The sequence below is a fragment of the Ambystoma mexicanum genome, chromosome 6q (genome assembly GCF_040938575.1).
Source record: "Ambystoma mexicanum isolate Mex_15411 chromosome 6q, UKY_AmexF1_1, whole genome shotgun sequence".
NCBI classification, from domain to species: Eukaryota; Metazoa; Chordata; class Amphibia; order Caudata; family Ambystomatidae; genus Ambystoma; species Ambystoma mexicanum.
The window spans coordinates 196,733,520-196,761,355 of record NC_090937.1 but is presented as its reverse complement, the minus strand read 5'-3'; the positions used below and the strand labels follow the sequence as shown (position 1 = coordinate 196,761,355).

Here is a 27,836-nt window from a genome sequence, read left to right as displayed (position 1 = left end):
CGGGTCCATTCCCCTTCCCCCAGGTTCAAAACCAAGATTTTCAATCCAAGTTCCAAAAAAGAAATGTCCTTCTTTGCACAGCAAAGTTCTATTCATAAAGTTCTTCTTGCTCCAAAAGTCTTTTGCTCGGCATTTGTCAAGTTTCCAAAAAATGAAAAGAAAAGTCTCAATCTTCAATCTGATAAACAACACTGAAATAACACTTATCCTTCTTAGAACATGAGCAATTCAACAATTCTTCTTAATTCACAACAATGTCTTTGTCAGGATGGTTTTTACCATAAGTCATCAAACCCAATAGTGGCCTTGCCACTTTCCTTCCTTCCCAACCTTCAACCACAATGCAGTACTTCAATGTCTTCTTCCTGGCCCACTACCCTCCCAGGACTACCACTAATAGTACCTATACTGGTATGCTCTCCTGCCAGGACGAAAACTCTGAACACTACTACAGTACTTTGTGGTTTGGTTTGCTTCACTACCTTTAAGATTCACATACACATTGGTGCTGTTCATTTCGCTGATTTGTTTGCCCCAGGCAATGCAGGTTATGTTCCCCTCTTCCTTGATACCTCTTACAAGGAAAGTTTCTCTTGCCACTCTTCATCTCTCACTTTCACATCAAACAACTGCTGCCAATGTCACCATCAAACTTGCCTTTCTTTCGTTTAGGCAATGATTTTTGGTGGGTGGTTTATCTATTGACTGCAGAGCATTTCATGTGTTTCCTAATACAGGCATACTCACTGCTCTCTTCACACGTGTCCGCTCGAACCGCTGCCTATGCTTCTGTGTACTTCTCAACTCCTGCCAGCCTCGGTTACATTCCCACAGCTTGTGCCGCTTGTGAAAGGAGCCTGCCTTACTCCTCCTGCACTTCGCCAGCCACATGAATGAAGGCTTACAATGAAGAGTCTCGCTCTCTCATATGGGATGGCTGATCAGTTTACTGCTTCACACTGCGTGACCTCTGCAGTTCTGAGTTTCCACTCTGAAGACCCTTTCAGAATCGAACTCTGCTTCAACAACGGCAACAACTTTGGCGTCTTCAGTTATCTCCTGTTGTTTAGAACTCTTACTGCTGCTCCACCTCCTAGTTTCTATGGCCTGCACCTGAGGGGGTCTTAAATTCCTAAAAGTCCTGCTCAGGTGTGGGTCATAAGGATCATTTAACTGCTGTGAAGGCATCATGATGTGAGACACAGACAACAGATTTACTTTTCTAAAATAAAATTGTTTATTTCTTAAATGTCAGGATGGAGTAAGGCATAACTTGCCCTATACTAAGGTGGGATTTCTCTTTCTAAAGAAACTAAGGATAGTCTGTGCCATTCAGTTCAACTCAAAAGTATGTCCGTGTCCAAAACCTATACTTGGGCCTCATAACTAAAGATATACAATGTCAGCAACCAAAGAAAATGTTCAAAATAAAGTTCCAAGCTTCTTCCAGCTCTTGTCTTGCGTTTCAGCTTCCCCTTCACCAAGTTCAAAACAGTTACACAAAAAGATGTCTGGGTTCCCTGACCCAAGTTCAACATAGTTCCAAAAGGCCTTGGGGTTCTCTTCCCCCAAGTTCAACACAATTCACCAAGTTTCGGGGTTCCCTTGCCCAAGAAGGCAGCTCTTCTAGCTTCAAAATCAAAGTCAGTTCAATTCTCGTTGTTTTCCTTAAGTATTCTGAATCATCTTTGTAACCTTTCAGGCCCTTCAACAGTTCACATAGATTGCACCTTTCTTTAATCAATGTAACACTTGTTAGGCACAACAGCTTCAGTGGCTTGACTTTCCTCGGTTCACTCCAAGAAGTGGTTACTCTGTCTAGATGCAGTTGTCGGACCGCATGGTGCACCTATTACAGGTCACGCAACCAATGACCAATGTCACTTTATTATGTTCACTTGTTCATATTGGTATTCCTTGTCAAACCATGCTACCTCTCTGAACCTGTGTCGTTAGTCCACTTTCAGTTCGTTTTCTCCTTGGCAGGCTCTTGATTCTGCCACCACGTGACTTTCCCAAAATTCACTTTGTGGTGTGTATGCCTTGTCACCACCTTGCTTTCACTCTGTCCAATAGTGACTATCATTTGCTTTTGACTTGCTTCGCAAGCTCTCATTACAGACTTTCACTTGGCTCATACGTTCATGTTGTCCATCAATTCTTTTTACTTGCTTTCACTGTGTTTGAAACATGCACATTATTTTCTTTTCAATCGTGCCATCAATGCGTTTTACTTGCTTTCACTTTGTTATAAAAATGCACGCTTGGCATATGTTTTCCTTAGTTCGGTATTCAATCATTCATAAAGTACTTTGCAGCTTGTTCGACATTCAGTAATCTTTCCTTCGGTGTCCAGACCCACTTATTAAAAGGTGTCATTGGATCAGCATCTTCCTTCGCCCAAACCCAGCCCCTGCAGCATGCAAGCCTGAGTGTTCCCTCTCTGTTTCTCACTGGTACATGGCCGCTCGTCTGGGTGCTTTGAGCTTCTTCTGCAGTTTCTTGCTCCCCCTTCACTTGCCGAGAGTTACTACGAGCAGTGCCTCTGTTGCCGCCTTCTTAGTCTCCTGTGTTTCCCAGCTCCGGCAGGGGACATACTGCACAGGGATCTGCAAGGCTCTCAACGTCTGTTTCGCTTGCCTGCAGTGCTCGGCGTCCTTTTCACCAGCCCCTCTCTAGCATGCTTTGTGTCGGGTTGCTGCTTCCTTGTCCCCAGGTCGGTCTATTTTCCTCTCGCTTGTTCCTCCTTATATGCACCTGTAGCCCTTCAACTGGGTGCAGGTGCAAGTCATTTGCCTGATCACAATTACCTTTATTAGTGAGACATGCCTGACCATGTTAGTGGTGTTCCACAGTCCTCTTCCTAGTCTCAGTACCAGTGTGGTGTGTACAAATGGAAGTGTGCATTACTCCCAGTTGCCTCCTCCTAACCCCAGTCTTAAAGGCATACGAATGTGGGACAGTGTATGTGTGCGAAAAAGGGGCAGACTGATGATGACCTAAGAAGGCAGGGGGTTGGGCAGGGTACGTTCTGACAAGGGAAAGGGGTATACCATGCCTCACCTGAAGCTATCCTCTCCCCACTCCCCAAAGTCCCTCCCCCCAGGTGATCCTCCCTCGCATATCCAGCCACCAGGGTCGAGATCCAAAAGCGATGGCCCTTCCCTGACACCTGAGAAGAGGAGGATCCAATAGGAGTAGCTGGGAGGATGCCCTCAGGTTGCTCACACTGCAGTTTTGTGCCTCTGAGCCCCTCTTCCCCGTCCCAGTACTTGGGGCTTTGTGGGACTTGAAATTCCCAATGTGCTGATCTCCTTTTATTTCACAAGTAGTCTTCAATCTTAATTAATACACTCTTTTTAGTAAACACATCTTTAGGGAAGGATTTGGGAGGGATTAATTATTGGTCTAGATTTAAAGGGGAATTACTTTTATTGGAAGACGAGGTCTCAGTGCTCTGCCTTCCATATATTTGCTTCCCATGCTGATCACAACAGTTTGTACTACCAACACAGTGGATAGGTCTAAGGAGAGAAGCCTTACTCTGGCAGCAAGCCATTAAATATTCTGGCATCATTGAAATCTCCCCCTCTGAAGAAGACAAACACTGCGTCTCACCCAACAGAGCCATCCCAATCCCCTGTGGCCCTTCTTGTCCCACATGATCCTCCTGGCTAATAACACCCCCAGGGTTAGCATCAGGTAGAGGCTGCCTTCACCTGGCCACCTGAGAAGGAGGATTTAAGCAGGGTTTCTGTGAGGACTATGCAGAGTTCATCACACTATCTTCTAACACTCTGTATCAGAAATTCTTTAAAGAATTTAGTTAACAGGAAAATGACTCCTTTCTCCTGGTATCTTGGTTTCAGAGTGTTATGACTCCCTTCCCCTAGTCTATTTCCAGTTGGTTGTACAGTTCAACAATACCTGGGGGAATGACTGCCTTACCCTGGTCTACATTTCACATAGCTCCAAATACACAGTTCTGAAATGTTAAAATGGTCCATTACCCCGGCTTCTCCTCCTCTTTGATTTGGACTAACTGGTATCCATCTCTACCAACTACTGCGATGAGGATGATTTGTTATTTTCTGATTTTGAGCCCCAGACCCTGGTGTGTCTGTCCCTCCCGCTCCCTTTTTCTCCTCCCCTTGCCCCCTCTCTCCCCTAACCTGCAACTGGGATCGGGTAGCACTTCGGTTTTTCCTGGGATCGGGCCTCTCAATGGCAGCACCAGCGTTCCTTCTCCCTCGATCTGTCGGCTACTTGGGTCTGCGCTCAGCTTCTCTGCTTGGCGATCTCAACGCTGACACCAGACCGTCCCGTCCACCTGGTCATGGCCGTGCCACTACACTGCTTGTCAAGATGGGCGGGGATGTTGCTTTTAGCTCGACCGTCTCACGACTTCCACAGCTGCTCGCCTGCGTCCACTGCTCCGCTCCGCCTGGTTCTTCTCTGGACGAGATTCAAAACTCCTGAGTTTGTCACGGTTTGAAGACCAGTAGTCCTTCTGTTTCCCTTTTATCACACAGGCTCCACCATGGCACAACATCAACACCTGTAGCTGTAGCCGTAGTGTCAGTCCTTATTCCTCCTACAGGCCACGTCGTCCCAGTACTTGCATCAGGGAAACCTTTAGGGTTGTCAAAAATCTTCTTCATTCCAATACATTTGGTTATGTCAATCTCGTACATGTTACAGAAGTACATGGGCCTACTGTCACTATAAGAGTTTGTCATGGAAGTGGGGCTTAAAGAGTGAAGGTGTATAGGGCATGGGTGGTGGGTGGGTATCTAGCATTCTTCTGAGATGTTCTACCTTGTCCCCAGAAAGGAGGTCTCCTCCCATGAGAGTACCACCTCCAGGGAGACTATCGGGTAGTGGCCTCACCACCCTTGCTTCATGGGAAGGGGTTCCCTGCTGCAGAGAAGTGATGACCTCTCAGGATTCGTCACAATACATATAAAATTGATTTACTATTATTGATTCTTATGAATGTATCCCTTTTTGAAAGTAAAAATCCTAAAAATGTCATACAGGCTTTGGCCTAATGGAGGAATCATTTCAACATGATGGTGTGATCTAAAAACAGTTCATGAAGTAGATTGGCCTCTAACAGTATTGATCCTCTGCAGGGAAGCACTGCCACTCTCTCATTAGTATTTCTTTTTGTGCAGTCTCAAAAATGTAAAGAGCTTAATACTGAAGGTGATAGCTCACTATATGTTGAAATCTACGAGTACCTTTGCAACTAAATGGAGGAACCATGTATTTGATAAACTGGTGAATGCAGACGTTAGTCGAGCTATTATCAAACCCAGATAGGGCAAAAAGGAAGATACATTTAACAGATTGGTCTGGGAACATGACAAGATGCTCCCAATATAAAGATTTTCGATATTTTTCTATTTGGTGTTAGAAAATATGGTTCCATGGCAAGCTATCTACGAAAATGTCCTTCACCAAAGGTGAGAAAGGGGTATCTGAGATTTAGATTAAATCTCTGGTACACTAGAGACGTACTTCATAAAAAGAAAAAGTTGACAAAGGAACAATACTATTGTAGATACTGTGCTGTGTTAGAACAAAGAGAAACCTTGCACCACTTAATAGTTGAATGTGAAGCACTTTGTAATGTACGGGTTAGATGTTTTGAAGACATTATAGTAACACAGAGATCAATGGAGAGTAATGAAAGGTGGCATTCTCTGTTTTCAAGAATCCGTACAAGGATCCTGCTAGCAATAGCTATTTACAAATTGTACTACCAGAGTTGAGAGCCTGAAAAGTGAAATGAACTATTTCCCGAGAGTAATTGAGTAATAGACTGGCTGTAGTAAGCAAAGAATGGTTGAGATATCCTACGGTGTCAAATCATAGTAGTCACAATGAATTGTGTGTACTTTTGTGATGTAAATTGGTTGTGTGATATGTATATAAATTGAAAGAATTTTTTTCTTTCCTTTTTACCTTTTGTAAAATTATAAGTATATGTATATATGTTGTGAGGTTTGACAAACTGTGGACCTGTAGGCGCTGGTGGGATTGGATGGTCCGGTATTTGTTAGTATGGCTGCTTTGTCAGGAAATGGATGAGTCAGGTTTGTTTAGACAAGTGGTTAGTTTTATTTCTTTAGTTATTCAGCACTAATGAAATACAATCTTGGACGTAGAGGTGCCAGTTTTAACATATTGACACTTTACACAGCCGACGTGCGTTTCAACCTTAGTCTTTTTCAAGGCCAATTGAGTTTTTTTCTGAGCTTCAAGAAAGGTGAACTGGTCCTACCCAGTAAGGGGCCAGTGGGCTAGATAGCCGTTTCTGAGCCGGTCGGCAGACGTGTTCCGGAGTAGCGGAGGCGACGTGAAAAAGACTAAGGTTGAAACGCGCGTCGGCTGTGTAAAGTGTCAATATGTTAAAACGGTCACCTCTACGTCCAAGATTGTATTTCATTAGTGCTGAATAACTAAAGAAATAAAACTAACCACTTGTCTAACACTAAACAAACCTGACTCATCCATTTCCTGACAAAGCTGCCATACTAACAAATACCGGACCATCCAATCCCACCAGCGCCTACAGGTCCACAGTTTGTCAAACCCCACAACTTGTCTTCACAACCAGGAACCTTGGAGTTGGTTCCTTGACAAACCAGGACTCGGGCTGCAGGTTTGACAAAGGAATTAAACTAACCAAAAGTGCGCAGGAGTGAGGGAGTTCCGCCTTTCAAAAACTCCACCCATGCTCATATGTATATATGTGTTAGAATATTTGAAAAGTTGTTGAGACAACTATAACAAATAAAAAAAAAGGAAAAAAAAGAGCTTAATGAACCAAAAACACGGTTCCATTGGGCATGTGGAATGGATTGAGAAGATGGAAGATTATTCTTCCTTTCAAGAGTTGATCGAAAAATACAATACTGTCTCCCCAAAAATATATATGGCATTTGTCCGTGCATGAAGTGAATTCCTAGAGTATGCTAACATTTTGATGACTTTGCTTTTCTCCACTAGTTTAACCACTTTTACAAATGGGTTTATGTTTTAGGTCTTACAATGCAGGCTGGAGCCCTTGGTCCTCTTGCAATTACCACCTCTGCGATGGCTGGGCGAATGGCCATTCCCGGCATGGCTGGTATGCCAGGGCACTCTGTTTTGCTAGTCAGCAACCTCAATCCTGATGTAAGTATTATAGGACCTGTGCTTCCCTTATTTGCCATGTATGAAGAGGAGAATGTTTGGCAGTGTGTTTGCAGCTCATTAACTGCAACCAGTGTGAAAATCAGGCACTTTTCCTTCAGGGTGGATGCTTTTTGTCCCCAGCCAGTTTCTGCGGCTTCATTGGAGTAAGATTGATTTAAGCCCAGTTTGCTGCATATTGTAAAAGTGTCAACAGCTGAACTTGTTTTGTGTTTTAGTCATTTGAGGTGGTGTAGCTGGGCTTGAATTGATGTATTTTTAATAATTATTTAATTTGGTATGTTCTTAAAAAGGGCAGCATTATGGCAACTCATATCTTCAATTATGACGTTTTCTTTCCACCTCATTTTGAACATCTTACCATGTGATGCATTCATTTGATCTGGCTGACATTGCCATACAACAACCCCAGATCTGTTGACAGTATGTCTGCGTATAATGTTTGTATTGGTAGTAATATGTAACTGGTTAATCCTTTTTTTTTTATAAACACTCTTTATTAGTATTTTCATTTCTCCAGCATGGGGTCTGGCATGGATTCACATGCTCATTAATATTCCGTCATCTCTGCGGCGGCCAGGAAGAAAGTGGGGGGGGGGTGCGGCCTCTACGGCGAGGGAAAGAAATTGGATACGATGGGACGCAGGGTAATCTCGTCTGCAGCGACGACGATTAAGGCGGCCAACGCCTTGGCTATCGTAGCCCGCTACAAGGGGCTGTGGTACAAACTGGCCCCCCTGCTGGACTTCCTACCGGACGACAAGAGGGCGGATGCCCTAGAGATCTTGCAGGAAGGAGAGGTGGCCTCGGACCACGCCATTACGATTGCGACGGACATCGCTGACACTGGATTTCGCCAGTTGGGCAACGGCGTGTGCCTTAGGCGGCGTGGATGGCTCAAGGCTACTGACTTCCGTCAAGACGTGCAGACCAGAGTCTTGGACATGCCGTTCGATGGAAACAACCTGTGAGACAGGGAGACGGCCTGGGATCTTGGGGGATCTTGGGGTTCTCCAGCAGCGGCGGCTGCCCTTTCGGAGCGGCGGAGGCAAACAGGGTGCCTCCAAAGGTTCCGGCGGCGGATTTTCCACCTACCATCAAGCGGCCCGTTCGTTGTCGCAGGAAGCTTACAGGGGACGAGGCAAGTCAGGCGGACCCCGCCGTCGTCGCCAAGGAGGTCAAGGCGGCAAAGCCTTGTCGAAGCAGGACTGAACCGGCCGTGGGGTCGGGACCCCACCGAAGCACCCAGGTGGGAGGCCGGCTGGCGAGCTTCGTCAGCGTGTGGGAGTCCATATCCACCGACCGTTGGGTGCTGGACGCCCTAGCCCAGGGTCACACGCTCGAGTTTCAAAAAAGGTGCCCGCGCGTCCCCCCTGTGGCCAGGTAAAGGCGATGCTTAGGAAGGGCGCCATCGAGCTCGTCCCAAAGAGGCTTTGGGGCTCCGGAGTTTACTCAAGATACTTCCTCGTGAAGAAGAAGACGGGAGGATGGCGTCCCATCCTGGACCTACGACGACTGAACAAATTCATCAAGGCACAGAAGTTCCGGATGGTCACCCTCCAACACGTCCTGGGTCAGCTGGAGGAGGGCGATTTCCTGTCGTCGTTGGATTTGGAGGATGCCTACTTCCATATTCCCATCCTAAAGGGACACCGAAAGTTTCTCAGGTTCGTGGTCCAAGGGCGTCACTATCAGTTCAGAGCCCTTCCCTTCAGACTAAGGTCGGCTCCCAGGGTGTTCACCAAGTGCCTCGCACCGGTGGCGGCGCAGCTGCGCCGAGAGGGGATCCACGTCTACCCCTACCTGGACGACTGGCTCATCCGAGCCAAGATGAGGGAGCTCGCCGTGGAGCACACGGCAAGGACCGTCCAACTTCTCACGGACCTGGGATTCTCCATAAACTGCACCAAGTCCCACCTGGTGCCCGCGCAAGACGCACTGTTTCTGGGAGCGAAGCTCGACACAGTGTCGCTTCTGGCCTCTCCGTCGGAGGAAAGGACGAGGGCCATTCTGGGCAAGGTGCAGCGGATGCTGGTTGCGGACGCGGCCAGAGTGAGGTCCATCAAGTCCCTCCTCGGAATGATGTCTTCTTGCATTTACCTCACCCCCCTGTGCAGGCTCCGGATGCGCCCGTTGCAGGAGTTCCTGGACGGGCGCTGGATCCAGACGACGGGCAGCTTCGACGAGAGGATCACACTCGACGAGAGTTTCCGACGAGCGATCCGGTGGTGGGGCACCCGCGCACATCTGACGGCGGGCATGGACTTCCAGACCCCCGGCCACCAGGAGACAGTGACCACGGATGCCTCCCTGGAAGGGTGGGGAGCGCACACCGAAAATCTGCATGCGAGAGGCCTTTGGCTCCCGACGGAGAAGTCCCTCCATATCAAAGTCCTGGATCTCCGTGCAGTGTTTTGGGCCCTCAGGTCCTTCCTTCCGTCCCTCAAGGGCAAGGTGGTGAGGAACTTCACCGACAACACCACCACCATGTTCTGCATCAGGAAACAGGGCGGAACCAGGTCCCCAGCCCTGTCCAGGGAGGCGCAGGATCTGTGGCATTGGGCCGTCGCCCAAAGGATGTTTCTGGTGCCGTTTCATCTGGCAGGGATAAAAAACACCATCGCCGACTCACTCAGCAGGGAGCTGGGCTCGTGCCACGAGTGGGAACTACGACAGGATCTAGTGGACCGCCTCTTCCGACGGTGGGGCACACCCCAGATCGATCTGTTCGCGACGGCGACAAACTCCTAGTGCCGGAGGTTCGCCAGCAGGTTTCCCCAGCCGAGGAGCATGGGCGATGCTTTCTCGTTCCCCTGGGAGGGCCTGTTTCTATACGCGTTCCCTCCATTGCTATTGCTGATCCGGCTCGTCAACCTAAACTACCTATTGCTAGGCAGTAAGCCCAAATGCACTCCTACCGAATCTTCGTTCGGGAGTTAAATGTTGACTCTTAGTTGATCAATTGATACTCTCATGTGGAAAGAGTGTTAATTGAGTCTTGACTTTAACAAATTACAAAATAGAAAATACATAACATCAATAAAGGGTAAATCGGGCATGTAAGATCACTTATGTAACCAATTATACAGATCTGGTACTGACCAATACTTTTTGATACTTTTTAATAGACCTCTCAAGGTCTGTTTTTTCAAACAAATGAACAATGTACAAAAGAATTATTCAGACAATGGTGAAGCATCCAGGAATTCTCATTCCAATTAACAAACAGAGTATATCCTGGTTTGTAAAGGTACATAAATGCAACAAAAGCAGAAAGCAAGTAGCTCAAAGCCTAGCATTATTATTCACATCCTGTAAATGTTCAAAGGGACATGTATATATTTCATTAACCAATTGTAAACCAGCGATATAAATTTAACAAACAGCAATAAGTTCACTCTTGGGGTTTTGTATTGTGAAGTAACACCATTCAGGGAAGCCCCTTTTAATAGGTGACATAGGTAACCAACGCGTTTCGGATCGAATGATCCATCTTCAGGGTGGGGACTTCACTGTTCCTGTATGTAGTAGGGTAGTGATTGTTAAATGCGTTCTAAAAGCCTTTCCTGCGGGGAATTCAAAAGAATAAACATTACCATTTAAGCTAATCAGTGAGGTTAACTGATATAATTTTGAACCGAAATAAGTAGAGAGGTAATGGGTACTAACCTCAATCTGAGGCTGATAAAGTTCCAATTCAGACCCAGTCAACAGCTGTAATGCGCCGGAGGCCGGGAAGTGACAGAATGCGGCCGGGACACCCTATAAGGAATAGTAACAGAGTAATGATCAGACCAAACAGTCGTGAGTCATCTAGATGGTCATAACAAAGTTTTCTCAACGAGCTATGTCTAAGCTATCCACCGAGGGGATAGAAACAGATATTAAATGTATATAGGAGCGCCAGCCTGGTATCTCGCTACGAGATACATGAAGTTCAATGCATCACGCCAAGTGTAAAAAGGCGGGTGCAAAAAAGTGCAGACGCAGGTGCGTCGTCCAAACGGAGTCTAAAGACCTACCTAGGTTGCAGATAAACACCGAGTGAGCCGACCGCTGTAAGCGTAGCGGCTCCACTACGGTAGGCATTAGTTGTTGTCCCGGTAACCCCACGCATGCGCGTTGGGCCAGCCGGGAAATCCGCCATATTGGTGTGGGCCACTCATCGCAGAGAGAGGAGCTCCATAGAGTAATAGGTAAGAGGACCTTGGAATCAATGTAACCCATGTAGCGGGGTCTCTATATTAAATATGTAGAGGAAAGCACTCAAACAGAAATTGATTACTCTGGGATGCGAGTGGGGGCACCACCGCGAAACCAAAAGGATTCGCGGGGTGCCCCCATCTCGCATCAATCTAAATGACAATTCCATGGGGGGGTATCTCAGGTGGCCGCATCTCTGTACTAGAAAGAGGTATTGAACTGGCGAGTCAAGCCAATATAGCTATGTGCATTCCTAATCTACTAATCACCAAGTGACAAAGTCATAGAGTAAATGTATCGACAAGTCCATGGTGACGAATCGAGTGGACAAAGAGGGGAATATGTGATATCACACAATCTAGTTGTTAAGGACACAGGCTCTAGGTATTTGAGAACGAAAACCTAATAAGGAATATAGAGAGTGGAAATATGAGCTCAGAGTCACAATGGCGTGGGGACAACCCTATTTACCGCTTGGGGTGAGGCATTGTAGTCCATGAAACAATCATATGTCAGTTACCCTTGCAGCTGGGCGGACATTGTGGCGATTCAGGCTAATTTATACAAAGCACATTAAATCAAATTCAACATTCATCCCCCGAGGGTGCAGTGAGTCTAGAAGATCAATCCATAGTATTTCACGTTGTGCTAATTTCCGTTGTATATCTCCCCCCCTGGTACCTGATGTCACTTGTTCTAAAATAACACATTTTAACTGCGCCACCGTGTGGCGTGCCTCTGTAAAGTGCAATGAAACAGGTGATTTGGGACTCTTGTTCCGAATATTGGACTTATGCTCAGTCCATCTTGTTTTCGCTTTCCGAGTAGTCATTCCTACATAATAGAGTCCACATGGACATTTCAGTGCATATATCACATTTTGAGCATCACAGGTACAGGAGTGTTTTAATTGTAAAGGTTTGCCAGAATGGGGGTGTGTAATGTGATTGCCCTTTATGATGTTGCCACAGTGTTGACAATTGTGGCATGGAATAGTGCCTTTGTGTTGGGTGGACGGACTGTTAGGGAGAATTCTCTGTTTAGGCTGAATTTCCCTACCTAGTGAGTCCCCCAGCAGCTTTGCTGGATTTCTGGGGTTTAATTTTTTTCTCCTGCCAAGAGTGAGACTCTTTTACCCTCACTCTTGGACATGTTGAAGTGTGTTTTCTTGGTTAAACCTTGTGTTGAATGGGCTATGGGGTCTTTTACTCCATAGGGCCTCATGTATTTTTGTGATGTGGGTCACACAGCACCCTCTGTGCCGTGACCCAGGGGTGTCCTAGGGACTCCCCAACATAGACTCCATACCCTGGGACTGACTACTGTCTCCCAGGGCATGTAAAGTCACCAAAGACTTTGCTAGTCTTGAATCCTGAACAGAACCAGTACAAACCATCATATTGTGGACGTACTGGCTGGGGCAATTCGATTGCCCCAGGGTCTGTTAGTCGAGGGGGCACGTCTCCGTCCCCCCTGATCGAGTTTTGGCTGGTGGCAGTGGCAACTACTTTTTATATTCGACCGCGAATATTTCCCTATGGGATTTCCCATTGTTTTAGGCTAACACATTTAATTATTTATTTACGGTAGCCTTAAACATACCGCCGGTTTATATATTTAGTTTTATAACTCCGGTTGGGACTTTTTGCCAAAACTTGATTCTAAAATGGCGTTGGTGTTCGCCTCTGTAACTCTGACCCAAAGTGGAGCCCTTTGTTCCACTTTTGGCGGGCTTCTCCACAGAAGCCCTCCAAAGTGGTGCCACTCTGTCTGGGGTACTTAGGAGGGGTGGAGGGGGATTTAGGCACCCTGGACTGAGTTACCTTGGTAACTCAAGTCGCACTCCGTCCTGATTGGCCCAAGTGGTGAGCCGCCCGGCTCACCACTTAGCATGTTTGAGTGACAGCTAGGCTGGGTGAATGGGGGTTTGCTGCATAAAAGCAGGGCTTTGGGGACTGGGACTTGAGAAGTCGCCACAGGACCAAGAATCCGACGAGGGAAGAGCTGAGCCGACCTGCTTCGACGACACCACCCGGTGGAGCCCTGCTGAACCGTCTCACCACTTTTTTCCCGACGACCGAGGAGAACTCTTAGCGGAGTGGCTCCTTCCCTTGACTGGTGGGGACAACCAGTTTTCGCCTTCTTTCCGTTCTTTGAGGTATCTCGTGGCCGCCTTGCCTGTGCCAAGCACCCCGGCATCCGGAATACCACACTTTACCCCCATACCGCGAAAGTCGGTACCAACCCTTTAACCGGAGGACTCCGCGGCTGGTTTCTTCCCGGGCAGTGCTACGACCTTTCTCTTCTGCTCTTCAGCGAGATATTCTTCTCCCCTGACCGACGTCGAGCCTTGCTGTCGCTGCCTGGAACAACTGCCCCCGCTGGAGGATCCTTTCCGCTTAAGGTACTGTGTTCCGCCTGGCTTCCCTTGCTACCGACTGTACGGGGTAGATTTAGTCCCCGGCTTTCGAACCTGGGAGTGCCTGGGACACTTTGGCTAAACTTTCTGAGCCACTCTAAACTCTTTTTGACTGCTTGCAAGACTTTGAATCTCTAACTAACAGTGTGATCTTGGGCACATTTTCGCTCCGGCTACTCTAAGAGTGGGCCCTGCCTAGTGACTTTTGCTCACCTGTGACTTTGTGCTTCTTTGAGCCTATTGCAAGTGTTCTGGACCTTAGAGTGGTGTGTTTAACCCATTTCTGCTTTTTCTCTCCCTTTCTTGGAAACTACTAGAGTGTCATCTAACGTTAAGCACTCACCTCTGTTTTAATTAAGTGGTGTTAACCTAGAGTTGTCTAGATAGGAGAAAGGATTGAATCTACTTTCATTATAACTGTGTTTGAAGTGTTTACTATATTTTGCTAGAGTGTTTTTAACTTATGTGTTTTTAAATAAATAACTATATACTTTTGAAACCAAGCTCTGGTCAGTGTTTGCTTGTGCTATTGTGTTTTGGTACATATTGTGTATACTTTGCATACTGCCTAACTCTTCTTGAGAGAAGTCTGACTGCTCAGCCACAGCTACCAGGTAAATCTGGGTGGTACAGACTGCTACCAAAGGGGTTTACTGCTCTACCTGTAGTCTTAAATCTTTTGCAGTGTTCCCCAAGGGAACTGCACAGGTTTCTGCCTAACACTGGTGTACAGCGGTGGGATTTGTATTGAGTATACATTTTATTGTGCTTTAGATACCTTAGTGCAACTAACCACAAAGCTTAGCACTGAAAAAGTAAAACCTCTAACATGTCAGTTATAGAAAGCTATAGTCAAGAGTCCCTTGCAGCCAAAACTGCTGATTGTTTAAGAGTGCTCTGTAAACATAAGGATCTCCTGACTAAGGGCAAGAAAATGGAGCTGATTGAAAGATTGTTAGCTAACCAAAGTCTGGGTGATGGTTCAGAGGAACCTACCACTCCAGCAACTGTAGATGACAGTGTTGAAGTTAACATGGAGCAAAATGTTGATGTTTCTGAGGAAGAGTCAGAAGAGGAGGGTGAGGCTGTTGTAACTGTCCCCCCTAGGCCTCTGCCTGCTCTACCTGCTGTGCCTACTGGACCTTTACCAGGTCCCACATTTAGTCCTCAGTACTTTGAACTGGAGAAAATGAAGCTAGAATTGGAGTATAAGAAACTTAATGCTCAAACTGACAAAGAACTAAGGCTAAGGGAAATGGAGCTCAAGTATGACTTAGAAATGAAGAAATTATCTGTTGAGAATGTTTCTCTCTCTGGCTCCTCTAGAAGTTCCAGTCCTAAAAGACCCCGGATGCCTAAAGAATTGGTTGGTATGTATGAGCCTAAGTTGGATGTGTTGGATTGGTTGTCTCTGTTTGAATATAATCATGGGCTCCAGAACATCACAGGAAATGACTTACTCACCTGGTTGTTCTCTAGGCTTCCCCCTGTTGCAACTGATGTGGTAATGGAGATGGGGGAGGAGGATAGGAAGGACTATGAATGTGTGAAACTAGCTTTGATAGCTAGGTTTGGGAAGACCCCTTCCCAGTATCTTAAGAGGTTTAGGAGCCTCAAAAAGCATGATGGTACCCCTTGGGCTACCTGGGTGAATGAATGTTTGAAAAACTTAGAGGGATGGATTAAGGGTTACAAGGTGAACACTTATGAAGGTATGAAGAATTTGTTTATGTTGGAGACTATTTATGATGCCTGCTCTCCTGAGCTCAGACAACACTTGGCTGATTCCAGGGAATTGGATTCCCGGAAACTAGCTAAGGCTGCTGACTTGTGGGTTGCCAACAGGGCCACTCACAAGGATTCTGGGGTAACTCAGAAGAAGGATGGGGAAAAACAGTCTAAGAAGGACTCCAAAGAGAATTCTAATACTACAAATTCCAAAGAGGGCCCCAAACAAAACTATAAGGGTAAGCCACAAGGGAAACCAAATCAGGCTAGTGTACCTTCTGGTCCCAGACCAGAAGGCGGTCAGAACAAGCCTCCATTCCAGCGAGCCTTTGGCTCATGCTTTGTTTGTAAGGCTACTGACCATGTGAAAGGAGATCCCAGATGTAAGGGTAAACCTTCAGGGGTCCAGCTTGCCTCCTTAGCCTTCGCTCCAGAAGAGGAAGTACATATGGCAAGTGGAAACTTTCTATTACTAGCTGATGAACCCACTGGAGTCTCAGCTAGTGTTTCTTTAGTCTCTCTGGGGTTGTGGGAGCAACAGAATTTAGATGTCTATAACTCTATCCCAGATAATACTAAAGAGTATTATAAGGACAGTGTCCAGGTGAATGGTCAGGAGACTCCTGCCATTAGGGACACTGGAGCCAGCATAACTGTGGTGGATGAATCATTTTTCAAGGCAGAGGATGTTGCTAAGGCACCCAAATGCCTCACCAAGTTAGCTGGTGGGCCTGTGCAGATGTGTCCCCAGTTACCAGTTCTCATCCAATGTAATGATATGGCTGTAAAAATACCTGTCAGTGTACAATGTGAAGTGCCAGGTAGGGTTCTGTTGGGTAATGACCTCAAAGCTCTTGGAGTTGTATCTCATACCCCCAGACCTCCTAGCAAAAGGTTTCAGGAACTCACAAAACCTGCAAGGGAGAAAACCCTGAGAGGGTTATCTCGGGAGATGATGACAGAAATCACTCCTCTACCACTGGAGCAACTTACTGCAGTAACTACCAGATCAGGAGCAAAGGGGCAACCCAAGACTCCTAGGAAAAAGCCAGCAGCAAGCACTCCAGTGCTTCCAACAAGGACTTCCCCTAGGTTGTCCAAAGTTACCCCTGTAACTCCCCCTCCAGCTGAGGCTGAGAGAGAGGTACAACCCTGTGTGGTTGAGCTAGACTCTGAGGAAGAGCTAGAAGGAGGCCCCAACCTTATTGGAGATTTGGACCCTGAGGACCATCCTGAACTGCAGTCTTTACTGGCAGAAGGTGGGCCTAGCAGGGCAGCTTTTCGTAAGGGGCAAAGAGAATGTCCAACTCTGGAGGGTCTCCGCCACCAGGCAGCTTCTCAAGCTGATGGGCAAGAGCCTGGGAAGTATAGGTTGCACTGGGAAGATGGCCTCTTCTACAGTGAACCCACTGAGTCTGAACCTGGAGACTACAAACGCCTTGTAGTCCCACAAGAAAACAGACAACAGTTCTTACAACTAGCCCATGAGATACCTTTGGCTGGCCACTTGAGTTTCAAGAAGACCAAGGAAAGGCTCTCACTCTACTTTTATTGGCCAAAGATGGGGGCTGAAGTAGATAGATATTGTAAGAGCTGCCATACCTGCCAGACTTCTGGTAAGGTTGGTTCCAAGAATGTGGCACCTTTAGTGCCTCTCCCAGTTGTGGGAGTCCCATTTGAGAGGGTAGGGATTGACATTGTTGGTCCCCTTGATCCTCCAACCTCCTCAGGCAACAGGTTTATCCTTGTTGTAGTAGACCATGCTACTAGATACCCTGAGGCCATTCCTATGAGGACTGTTACAGCTCCGGCTGTGGCTAAGGCCCTCCTTGGTATTTTTACCAGGGTTGGGTTTCCTAAGGAGGTAATCTCTGACAGGGGGTCAAACTTTATGTCCCACTACATGAAGGCCATGTGGAAAACCTGTGGAGTTACCTACAAGTTCTCAACCGCCTACCACCCTCAGACAAACGGGTTGGTTGAAAGGTTTAACAGAACCATGAAGAGCATGATAGGTGCTTTGGAAGAACCCCTTAAGAAAAAGTGGGACCTTCTACTGCCATGCCTTCTCTTTGCTTATAGAGAAGTCCCTCAGGAGGGAGTAGGTTATTCTCCCTCTGAGCTTCTCTATGGCCATCCAGTCAGAGGTCCATTGGCCCTGATTAAGGAGGGGTTGGAAGGTGCTCCTCCCCTCAAGCCAGTCAGAGTGACTGACTATGTGATAGGTCTCCGGAGGAGAATGTCACACATGATGGCAGAAGCAAGTGACAACTTGAAAGCTGGTCAAGCCCTGGTCAAACATTGGCACGACCAGAAGGCTAACATGGTTGAGTTTACTCAAGACCAGCTAGTTCTAGTTATGCTCCCAACAAGGCAGAGGGCCTTGCAAGACAAATGGATGGGACCCTTCAAGGTTGTGGGAAAACTTGGAGAGGTCAACTATCTGGTGGATCTGGGCAGACCCAGGGAAGCTCCTAGAGTCTTCCACACCAACCGACTAAAAGCCTACATCTCCAGACCTGATGTAGGAGCCTTGCTCCTAGCTTCAGCTGCAGAGGAGGAAGAGAGTGAATCTCTCCCTGATCTCCTCAGAGGTGTACCTTTAGATGAAAAAGTTGAAGGAGTCAATCTCTCTTCAGACCTGACACCTGAGCAACAAGAGGAGTGCAAATCTATGTTAAATCAGTTTGCCTCCCTGTTCTCACTGTCACCAGGCTTGACCCCTTGGGGCCAGCATGAGATACTCACTGGTGACTGTCTGCCAGTCAAAAGCAGAGGATACAGAATGTCAGAACATATCAGAGCCCACATCAAAGGAGAGGTCAAGAAGATGCTTGATCTCGGGGTAATAGAGCCCTCTACTAGTCCATGGTCTAGCCCAGTTGTGTTAGTACCAAAGGCAGGATCCAAAGACTTGAGATTCTGTGTGGACTATAGAGCTCTAAATGCAGTCACCAAGACTGATGCCCACCCTTTGCCCAGGACAGATGAGTTGGTGGATAAACTTGGTGCAGCCAAGTACCTCAGCACATTTGACCTGACGTCAGGCTATTGGCAAATAGCCCTGACAGACCATGCCAAGGAGAAAACTGCATTTTCAACCCCAGTTGGCTTGTACCAGTTTAAGGTCATGCCTTTTGGACTGAAAAATGCACCTGCCACATTCCAAAGGATGGTGAACCAAGTTCTGGCTGGGATGGAAGACTTCTGCATGGCATACTTGGATGACATTGCAGTCTTCAGCCACTCCTGGGAAGAACATGTGAACCACCTAGGACATGTGTTGCAGGCTCTGAAACAGGCCCATTTGACAATCAAAGCCAGTAAGTGCCAGATTGGTCAAAGTAAAGTGGTCTACCTTGGACATGAGGTAGGAGGTGGAGAAATAAGGCCTTTGCCCAGCAAGATTGAAGCTGTGCAAAATTGGACAACACCAACTACTCAAACCCAAGTGAGAGCTTTTCTAGGCCTCACTGGGTATTACAGGAATTTCATTGAGAACTATGGGACCATAGCTTCTCCACTGAATGTAATCTCCTCTCCCAAATTCCCTAAAAAGGTAAAATGGAATGAGGAGTGCAATCAGGCCTTTGAAAAACTGAAGAGAGCTCTTTGCCAGGCTCCAGTATTGAGAGCTCCTGACTACCACCAACCTTTCATTGTACAAACTGATGCTTCCAATGTAGGTATAGGTGCAGTTCTAAGCCAACTGGATGAGAAGGGTAGGGAGCACCCCATTTGCTTCATCAGTAGGAAACTGAAGGATCCTGAGACAAGGTGGGCAACTATCGAAAGAGAATGCTTTGCTATTGTGTGGGCACTGAAGAAGTTTAGGCCATACTTGTATGGTTCTACTTTTGTTATTCAGACTGACCACCAACCCTTGAGATGGTTAATGCAAATGAAAGGGGAAAATCCAAAACTATTGAGATGGTCAATCTGCCTGCAAGGGTTTGATTTCACCATTGAGCACAGGTCAGGGTGTCACCATCAAAATGCTGATGGACTCTCTAGGATGTATATCATCGACTAGAGGTATGAGGTTCATCCAGGAGTGGATTAAATCCTCCTGTCCCTTAGTCTGGGGGGGGCGAGTGTTAGGGAGAATTCTCTGTTTAGGCTGAATTTCCCTACCTAGTGAGTCCCCCAGCAGCTTTGCTGGATTTCTGGGGTTTAATTTTTTTCTCCTGCCAAGAGTGAGACTCTTTTACCCTCACTCTTGGACATGTTGAAGTGTGTTTTCTTGGTTAAACCTTGTGTTGAATGGGCTATGGGGTCTTTTACTCCATAGGGCCTCATGTATTTTTGTGATGTGTGTCACACAGCACCCTCTGTGCCGTGACCCAGGGGTGTCCTAGGGACTCCCCAACATAGACTCCATACCCTGGGACTGACTACTGTCTCCCAGGGCATGTAAAGTCACCAAAGACTTTGCTAGTCTTGAATCCTGAACAGAACCAGTACAAACCATCATATTGTGGACGTACTGGCTGGGGCAATTCGATTGCCCCAGGGTCTGTTAGTCGAGGGGGCACGTCTCCGTCCCCCCTGATCGAGTTTTGGCTGGTGGCAGTGGCAACTACTTTTTATATTCGACCGCGAATATTTCCCTATGGGATTTCCCATTGTTTTAGGCTAACACATTTAATTATTTATTTACGGTAGCCTTAAACATACCGCCGGTTTATATATTTAGTTTTATAACTCCGGTTGGGACTTTTTGCCAAAACTTGATTCTAAAATGGCGTTGGTGTTCGCCTCTGTAACTCTGACCCAAAGTGGAGCCCTTTGTTCCACTTTTGGCGGGCTTCTCCACAGAAGCCCTCCAAAGTGGTGCCACTCTGTCTGGGGTACTTAGGAGGGGTGGAGGGGGATTTAGGCACCCTGGACTGAGTTACCTTGGTAACTCAAGTCGCACTCCGTCCTGATTGGCCCAAGTGGTGAGCCGCCCGGCTCACCACTTAGCATGTTTGAGTGACAGCTAGGCTGGGTGAATGGGGGTTTGCTGCATAAAAGCAGGGCTTTGGGGACTGGGACTTGAGAAGTCGCCACAGGACCAAGAATCCGACGAGGGAAGAGCTGAGCCGACCTGCTTCGACGACACCACCCGGTGGAGCCCTGCTGAACCGTCTCACCACTTTTTTCCCGACGACCGAGGAGAACTCTTAACGGAGTGGCTCCTTCCCTTGACTGGTGGGGACAACCAGTTTTCGCCTTCTTTCCGTTCTTTGAGGTATCTCGTGGCCGCCTTGCCTGTGCCAAGCACCCCGGCATCCGGAATACCACACTTTACCCCCATACCGCGAAAGTCGGTACCAACCCTTTAACCGGAGGACTCCGCGGCTGGTTTCTTCCCGGGCAGTGCTACGACCTTTCTCTTCTGCTCTTCAGCGAGATATTCTTCTCCCCTGACCGACGTCGAGCCTTGCTGTCGCTGCCTGGAACAACTGCCCCCGCTGGAGGATCCTTTCCGCTTAAGGTACTGTGTTCCGCCTGGCTTCCCTTGCTACCGACTGTACGGGGTAGATTTAGTCCCCGGCTTTCGAACCTGGGAGTGCCTGGGACACTTTGGCTAAACTTTCTGAGCCACTCTAAACTCTTTTTGACTTCTTGCAAGACTTTGAATCTCTAACTAACAGTGTGATCTTGGGCACATTTTCGCTCCGGCTACTCTAAGAGTGGGCCCTGCCTAGTGACTTTTGCTCACCTGTGACTTTGTGCTTCTTTGAGCCTATTGCAAGTGTTCTGGACCTTAGAGTGGTGTGTTTAACCCATTTCTGCTTTTTCTCTCCCTTTCTTGGAAACTACTAGAGTGTCATCTAACGTTAAGCACTCACCTCTGTTTTAATTAAGTGGTGTTAACCTAGAGTTGTCTAGATAGGAGAAAGGATTGAATCTACTTTCATTATAACTGTGTTTGAAGTGTTTACTATATTTTGCTAGAGTGTTTTTAACTTATGTGTTTTTAAATAAATAACTATATACTTTTGAAACCAAGCTCTGGTCAGTGTTTGCTTGTGCTATTGTGTTTTGGTACATATTGTGTATACTTTGCATACTGCCTAACTCTTCTTGAGAGAAGTCTGACTGCTCAGCCACAGCTACCAGGTAAATCTGGGTGGTACAGACTGCTACCAAAGGGGTTTACTGCTCTACCTGTAGTCTTAAATCTTTTGCAGTGTTCCCCAAGGGAACTGCACAGGTTTCTGCCTAACACGGACCCCCAACTGGGATCTCAGCTTTCACTAGGGTCTTTCGTATAGATTTGCTATTTCTATAGGCAAACGTTGGAGGATCAGGGAAAAGATGTTGCAATTGTGGGTCCAATTGTAGCATGGGCCAGTTTTTTTTATGGCTTTCTTAATTCTTGTGCTCTGGACCGAGTAGGTGGTAACATATGTCAGTGTTTCTCGAGATTTTGTTGGTTTCGGTACTAGTAGTGAGTCCCTGTTTATCTCACGGACCTTTCCTGATACATCTGAGATCAATGTAGAGTCGTATCCTCTTGCTGTGAATTTATTTTCCAGTGTAATCACCTGACGTTCATATTCAGTGGGTTCTGAGATGTTCATGGTGTCCTTCACATAAGTCGGCGTCTCTTGGAGGTTTTAACAGTCTCTTATGGATTTTAGGTAAGATATACATCACCGGCATGATGGGATGTTTATTGTCGAGAAACCGGCGTGTTTTCTCAGAGCCCTAGTCCTGATGGACAAACAGGATTACCTCGATGAAATTGAAGGCCAATTAAGAGACGAGGAAACTTACCTTGAGGTCCCTATGAACCCAACAGAAACAGTGCGAGCTCTGATTGAAAAAGTCCTGGATGAGGCCGAAGAGAATGACGTAATCTCTGAGAAAACACGCCGGTTTCTCGACAATAAACATCCCATCATGCCGGTGATGTATATCTTACCTACAATCCATAAGAGACTGTTAAAACCTCCAGGCCGCCCCATTATAGCAGCTACTAATAGCATCCTTGAACCTTTGGCACAATATCTGGACAAAATACTTCAACCCTTGGTCCAAGAGACGCCGACTTATGTGAAGGACACCATGCACTTCCTGCAACTGTTGAAGAACACGCAGTTTGTGGAAGGGAGAGATATATTATTTACTATGGACGTTACGTCCTTATACACAAATATTGCCCATGAAGCTGGCCTAGAAGCTATAGAATGGCTTATTTTGAGATCGGACAAATGTCAAGGAGACCGGCTGTTCATTCTCTCCCTCTTGAAATTGGTACTTAATAACAACTTTTTTAAGTTTCAGGATAGATACTTTATCCAAATTTCAGGCACAAGCATGGGTGCAGCTATGGCACCGTGCTATGCCAATGCATTTATGTACTATCTGGAATACGAACATGTTCTTACATCACCAAGATGGATGAGACACCTATCCCTGTACGTGAGATACATTGATGACGTCTTTGGGGTATGGACTGGTCCTCAAGACGAATTGGTCAATTTCTTTGACATGATGAATCGGATGAATCCACGCATTAGGTTTACTACAGAGACAAGTACAACAACCATACATTTCCTGGATGTGGAAATTAACGTGGCTGGAGCTAAATTGGAGACCAGGATTTACACCAAACCAACTGACAGGAATAGTCTATTACTCGCCACAAGTTTCCATCCTAAACGAACCATTGACAGTGTGCCACTGAGTCAATTTCTACGTTATAGGAGGAACATCTCAGAACCCACTGAATATGAACGTCAGGTGATTACACTGGAAAATAAATTCACAGCAAGAGGATACGACTCTACATTGATCTCAGATGTATCAGGAAAGGTCCGTGAGATAAACAGGGACTCACTACTAGTACCGAAACCAACAAAATCTCGAGAAACACTGACATATGTTACCACCTACTCGGTCCAGAGCACAAGAATTAAGAAAGCCATAAAAAAAACTGGCCCATGCTACAATTGGACCCACAATTGCAACATCTTTTCCCTGATCCTCCAACGTTTGCCTATAGAAATAGCAAATCTATACGAAAGACCCTAGTGAAAGCTGAGATCCCAGTTGGGGGTCCGTCCACCCAACACAAAGGCACTATTCCATGCCACAATTGTCAACACTGTGGCAACATCATAAAGGGCAATCACATTACACACCCCCATTCTGGCAAACCTTTACAATTAAAACACTCCTGTACCTGTGATGCTCAAAATGTGATATATGCACTGAAATGTCCATGTGGACTCTATTATGTAGGAATGACTACTCGGAAAGCGAAAACAAGATGGACTGAGCATAAGTCCAATATTCGGAACAAGAGTCCCAAATCACCTGTTTCATTGCACTTTACAGAGGCACGCCACACGGTGGCGCAGTTAAAATGTGTTATTTTAGAACAAGTGACATCAGGTACCAGGGGGGGAGATATACAACGGAAATTAGCACAACGTGAAATACTATGGATTGATCTTCTAGACTCACTGCACCCTCGGGGGATGAATGTTGAATTTGATTTAATGTGCTTTGTATAAATTAGCCTGAATCGCCACAATGTCCGCCCAGCTGCAAGGGTAACTGACATATGATTGTTTCATGGACTACAATGCCTCACCCCAAGCGGTAAATAGGGTTGTCCCCACGCCATTGTGACTCTGAGCTCATATTTCCACTCTCTATATTCCTTATTAGGTTTTCGTTCTCAAATACCTAGAGCCTGTGTCCTTAACAACTAGATTGTGTGATATCACATATTCCCCTCTTTGTCCACTCGATTCGTCACCATGGACTTGTCGATACATTTACTCTATGACTTTGTCACTTGGTGATTAGTAGATTAGGAATGCACATAGCTATATTGGCTTGACTCGCCAGTTCAATACCTCTTTCTAGTACAGAGATGCGGCCACCTGAGATACCCCCCCATGGAATTGTCATTTAGATTGATGCGAGATGGGGGCACCCCGCGAATCCTTTTGGTTTCGCGGTGGTGCCCCCACTCGCATCCCAGAGTAATCAATTTCTGTTTGAGTGCTTTCCTCTACATATTTAATATAGAGACCCCGCTACATGGGTTACATTGATTCCAAGGTCCTCTTACCTATTACTCTATGGAGCTCCTCTCTCTGCGATGAGTGGCCCACACCAATATGGCGGATTTCCCGGCTGGCCCAACGCGCATGCGTGGGGTTACCGGGACAACAACTAATGCCTACCGTAGTGGAGCCGCTACGCTTACAGCGGTCGGCTCACTCGGTGTTTATCTGCAACCTAGGTAGGTCTTTAGACTCCGTTTGGACGGCGCACCTGCGTCTGCACTTTTTTGCACCCGCCTTTTTACACTTGGCGTGATGCATTGAACTTCATGTATCTCGTAGCGAGATACCAGGCTGGCGCTCCTATATACATTTAATATCTGTTTCTATCCCCTCGGTGGATAGCTTAGACATAGCTCGTTGAGAAAACTTTGTTATGACCATCTAGATGACTCACGACTGTTTGGTCTGATCATTACTCTGTTACTATTCCTTATAGGGTGTCCCGGCCGCATTCTGTCACTTCCCGGCCTCCGGCGCATTACAGCTGTTGACTGGGTCTGAATTGGAACTTTATCAGCCTCAGATTGAGGTTAGTACCCATTACCTCTCTACTTATTTCGGTTCAAAATTATATCAGTTAACCTCACTGATTAGCTTAAATGGTAATGTTTATTCTTTTGAATTCCCCGCAGGAAAGGCTTTTAGAACGCATTTAACAATCACTACCCTACTACATACAGGAACAGTGAAGTCCCCACCCTGAAGATGGATCATTCGATCCGAAACGCGTTGGTTACCTATGTCACCTATTAAAAGGGGCTTCCCTGAATGGTGTTACTTCACAATACAAAACCCCAAGAGTGAACTTATTGCTGTTTGTTAAATTTATATCGCTGGTTTACAATTGGTTAATGAAATATATACATGTCCCTTTGAACATTTACAGGATGTGAATAATAATGCTAGGCTTTGAGCTACTTGCTTTCTGCTTTTGTTGCATTTATGTACCTTTACAAACCAGGATATACTCTGTTTGTTAATTGGAATGAGAATTCCTGGATGCTTCACCATTGTCTGAATAATTCTTTTGTACATTGTTCATTTGTTTGAAAAAACAGACCTTGAGAGGTCTATTAAAAAGTATCAAAAAGTATTGGTCAGTACCAGATCTGTATAATTGGTTACATAAGTGATCTTACATGCCCGATTTACCCTTTATTGATGTTATGTATTTTCTATTTTGTAATTTGTTAAAGTCAAGACTCAATTAACACTCTTTCCACATGAGAGTATCAATTGATCAACTAAGAGTCAACATTTAACTCCCGAACGAAGATTCGGTAGGAGTGCATTTGGGCTTACTGCCTAGCAATAGGTAGTTTAGGTTGTTTAGATATTTTGTCCCAAGTGGTCTTGTGACGTTAGCCCGCCTGCACCTGAAATTTCACCATAAAATTCATTGACATTATTTCTTTATTTAATAGTGTGAACTAACACCTTTGGTGTGCTTCTACTCCACATCAATTATCCTGATTTACATTAGCTGTGCATTCCCACCCCATAGTTCTCTTGTGATCCGGCTCGTCAACCAGCTCAAGAGGTCACGGTGCAGGATGATCCTCGTCGCACCTGCGTGGCTGAGGCAGATATGGTTCCCGGACCTTCTGGACTTGTCAGCATCCCCGTCAATCAAGCTGCCAGTGGACGCGGATCTGCTCTCCAGGGAAGGAGGCGCCATCCTCCATCACGACCCGAAGTCGCTGAACTTGCAGGCCTGGCTCCTGCAGCGTTAGAGTTTGGAGGATACGACATACCGGCCGACTGCAGAGAGGTTCTTGCAAAGGCCAGGGCGTCCTCAACTCTTAAATGCTACGGACACAAATGGAAGAGGTTCTCTGTCTGGTGCCACGCACAGAAGATTAACCCTCTGCAGATTACGGCTCCCCAAGTACTGCCGTACCTACTGACGCTGGCCAAAGGTGGACTGGCGCACGCGTCCATCAAGATTCATCTTGCTGCGATCTCCCGATACACCAGAACCACGGGGCGGACGTCCTTGTGGTCTCATCGTCTGGTGAAAGAGTTCATGAAGGGACTGTTCAGATCGTTCCCGCCGGTGAAGGCTCCGGCCCCGGCGTGGGAGCTCAACGTGGTGCTGACCAAGCTCATGGGACCCTCCGTTCGAGCCTCTGCACTCGGCTCCGTTGAAGTTCTTGTCATGGAAAACAGCGTTTCTTGTGGCCATCACCTCCGCACGACGGGTGGGAGAGATCCAGGCCCTTTCCTGCAAGGCCCCGTACTTGACTTGTCACGACACAAGGGTAGTGCTCAGGACGCACCCCTCCTTCATGCCCAAGGTGCCGTCGGACTTCCACCTCAAGGAACCCTTGGTGTTGCCTGTTTTCTTCCCGTCGCCTTTGTCGCCGGCCGAGAGGACTTTGCACTCGCTGGATGTGACTAGAGCGCTGAAGTTCTACGTGGACCGCACAAAGGGTTTTCGGAAGACGTCACAACTCTTTGTGAACTTTGGACCTGTCAATCAGGGGAAGGCTCTCTCGAAGGCTTCCATTTCCAGATGGCTCTCCGGCTGTATCATGTACTGTCATCGGTTGGCAAACCGACCCCTGCCTGGCCGTCCGAGAGCCCATTCCACCAGAGCTATCGCAGCTACCACGGCGTTCCTATCTGGTGTGCCCTTGCTGGACATCTGCAGGGCTGCTACTTGGAGGTCGACGCACACCTTCACGAAATTCTACTGCGTCGATCGGGATTCCAGGGAGGAGTCCAGGGTCCGCCAAGCAGTGCTGCGCAACCTGTTCGCCTAAGGTGAGCCTGGTGAGGAGGTAAGATTTGCTCAATGTTGAGTTTGATGTGATGCTTAATGTTGAGCCTTTGCCACCTCCCGTGGTTGTGCATGTGTCTACTGCTATGTATTCTTTATTCATGAGCATGTGAATCCATGCCAGACCCCATGCTGGAGAAGGAACAAGTTACTTACCTGTAACTGTTGTTCTCCAGCGTGGGTCTGGAATGGATTCACATGCGAACCCTCCCGCCTACCCCTCTGCGGCTCTTCACTTGGTCATACTGCCACTTCACGTGCTACCAAATCTGAAGATGGCTGCCAGAGGCGGGGCTTAGGTAGAGGGCAGTCATTGGCTGTGGTCAGTATGACGCAGAGATCAGTGATTGGTTACTACTACGAAAGACAGATCAGAAACGAAACTGATACTGGTCTTTTCTTTACCGAGGATTCCCAGCCTGAC

General features: G+C 46.8%; 1 protein-coding gene across 9 annotated transcripts in view; it reads left to right on the top strand.

Moving 5' to 3' along the window:
- PTBP3 (polypyrimidine tract binding protein 3) overlaps positions 1 to 27,836 on the top strand; it is a 1,755,480-nt gene that overhangs the window by 1,141,928 nt on the left and 585,716 nt on the right. For all 9 annotated transcript variants that reach the window (XM_069630627.1, XM_069630630.1, XM_069630624.1 and 6 more), the window contains one exon: positions 7,052 to 7,185. In XM_069630627.1, the coding sequence (XP_069486728.1) occupies positions 7,052 to 7,185 (134 nt within the window). The remainder of the gene's footprint in view (positions 1 to 7,051; positions 7,186 to 27,836) is intronic.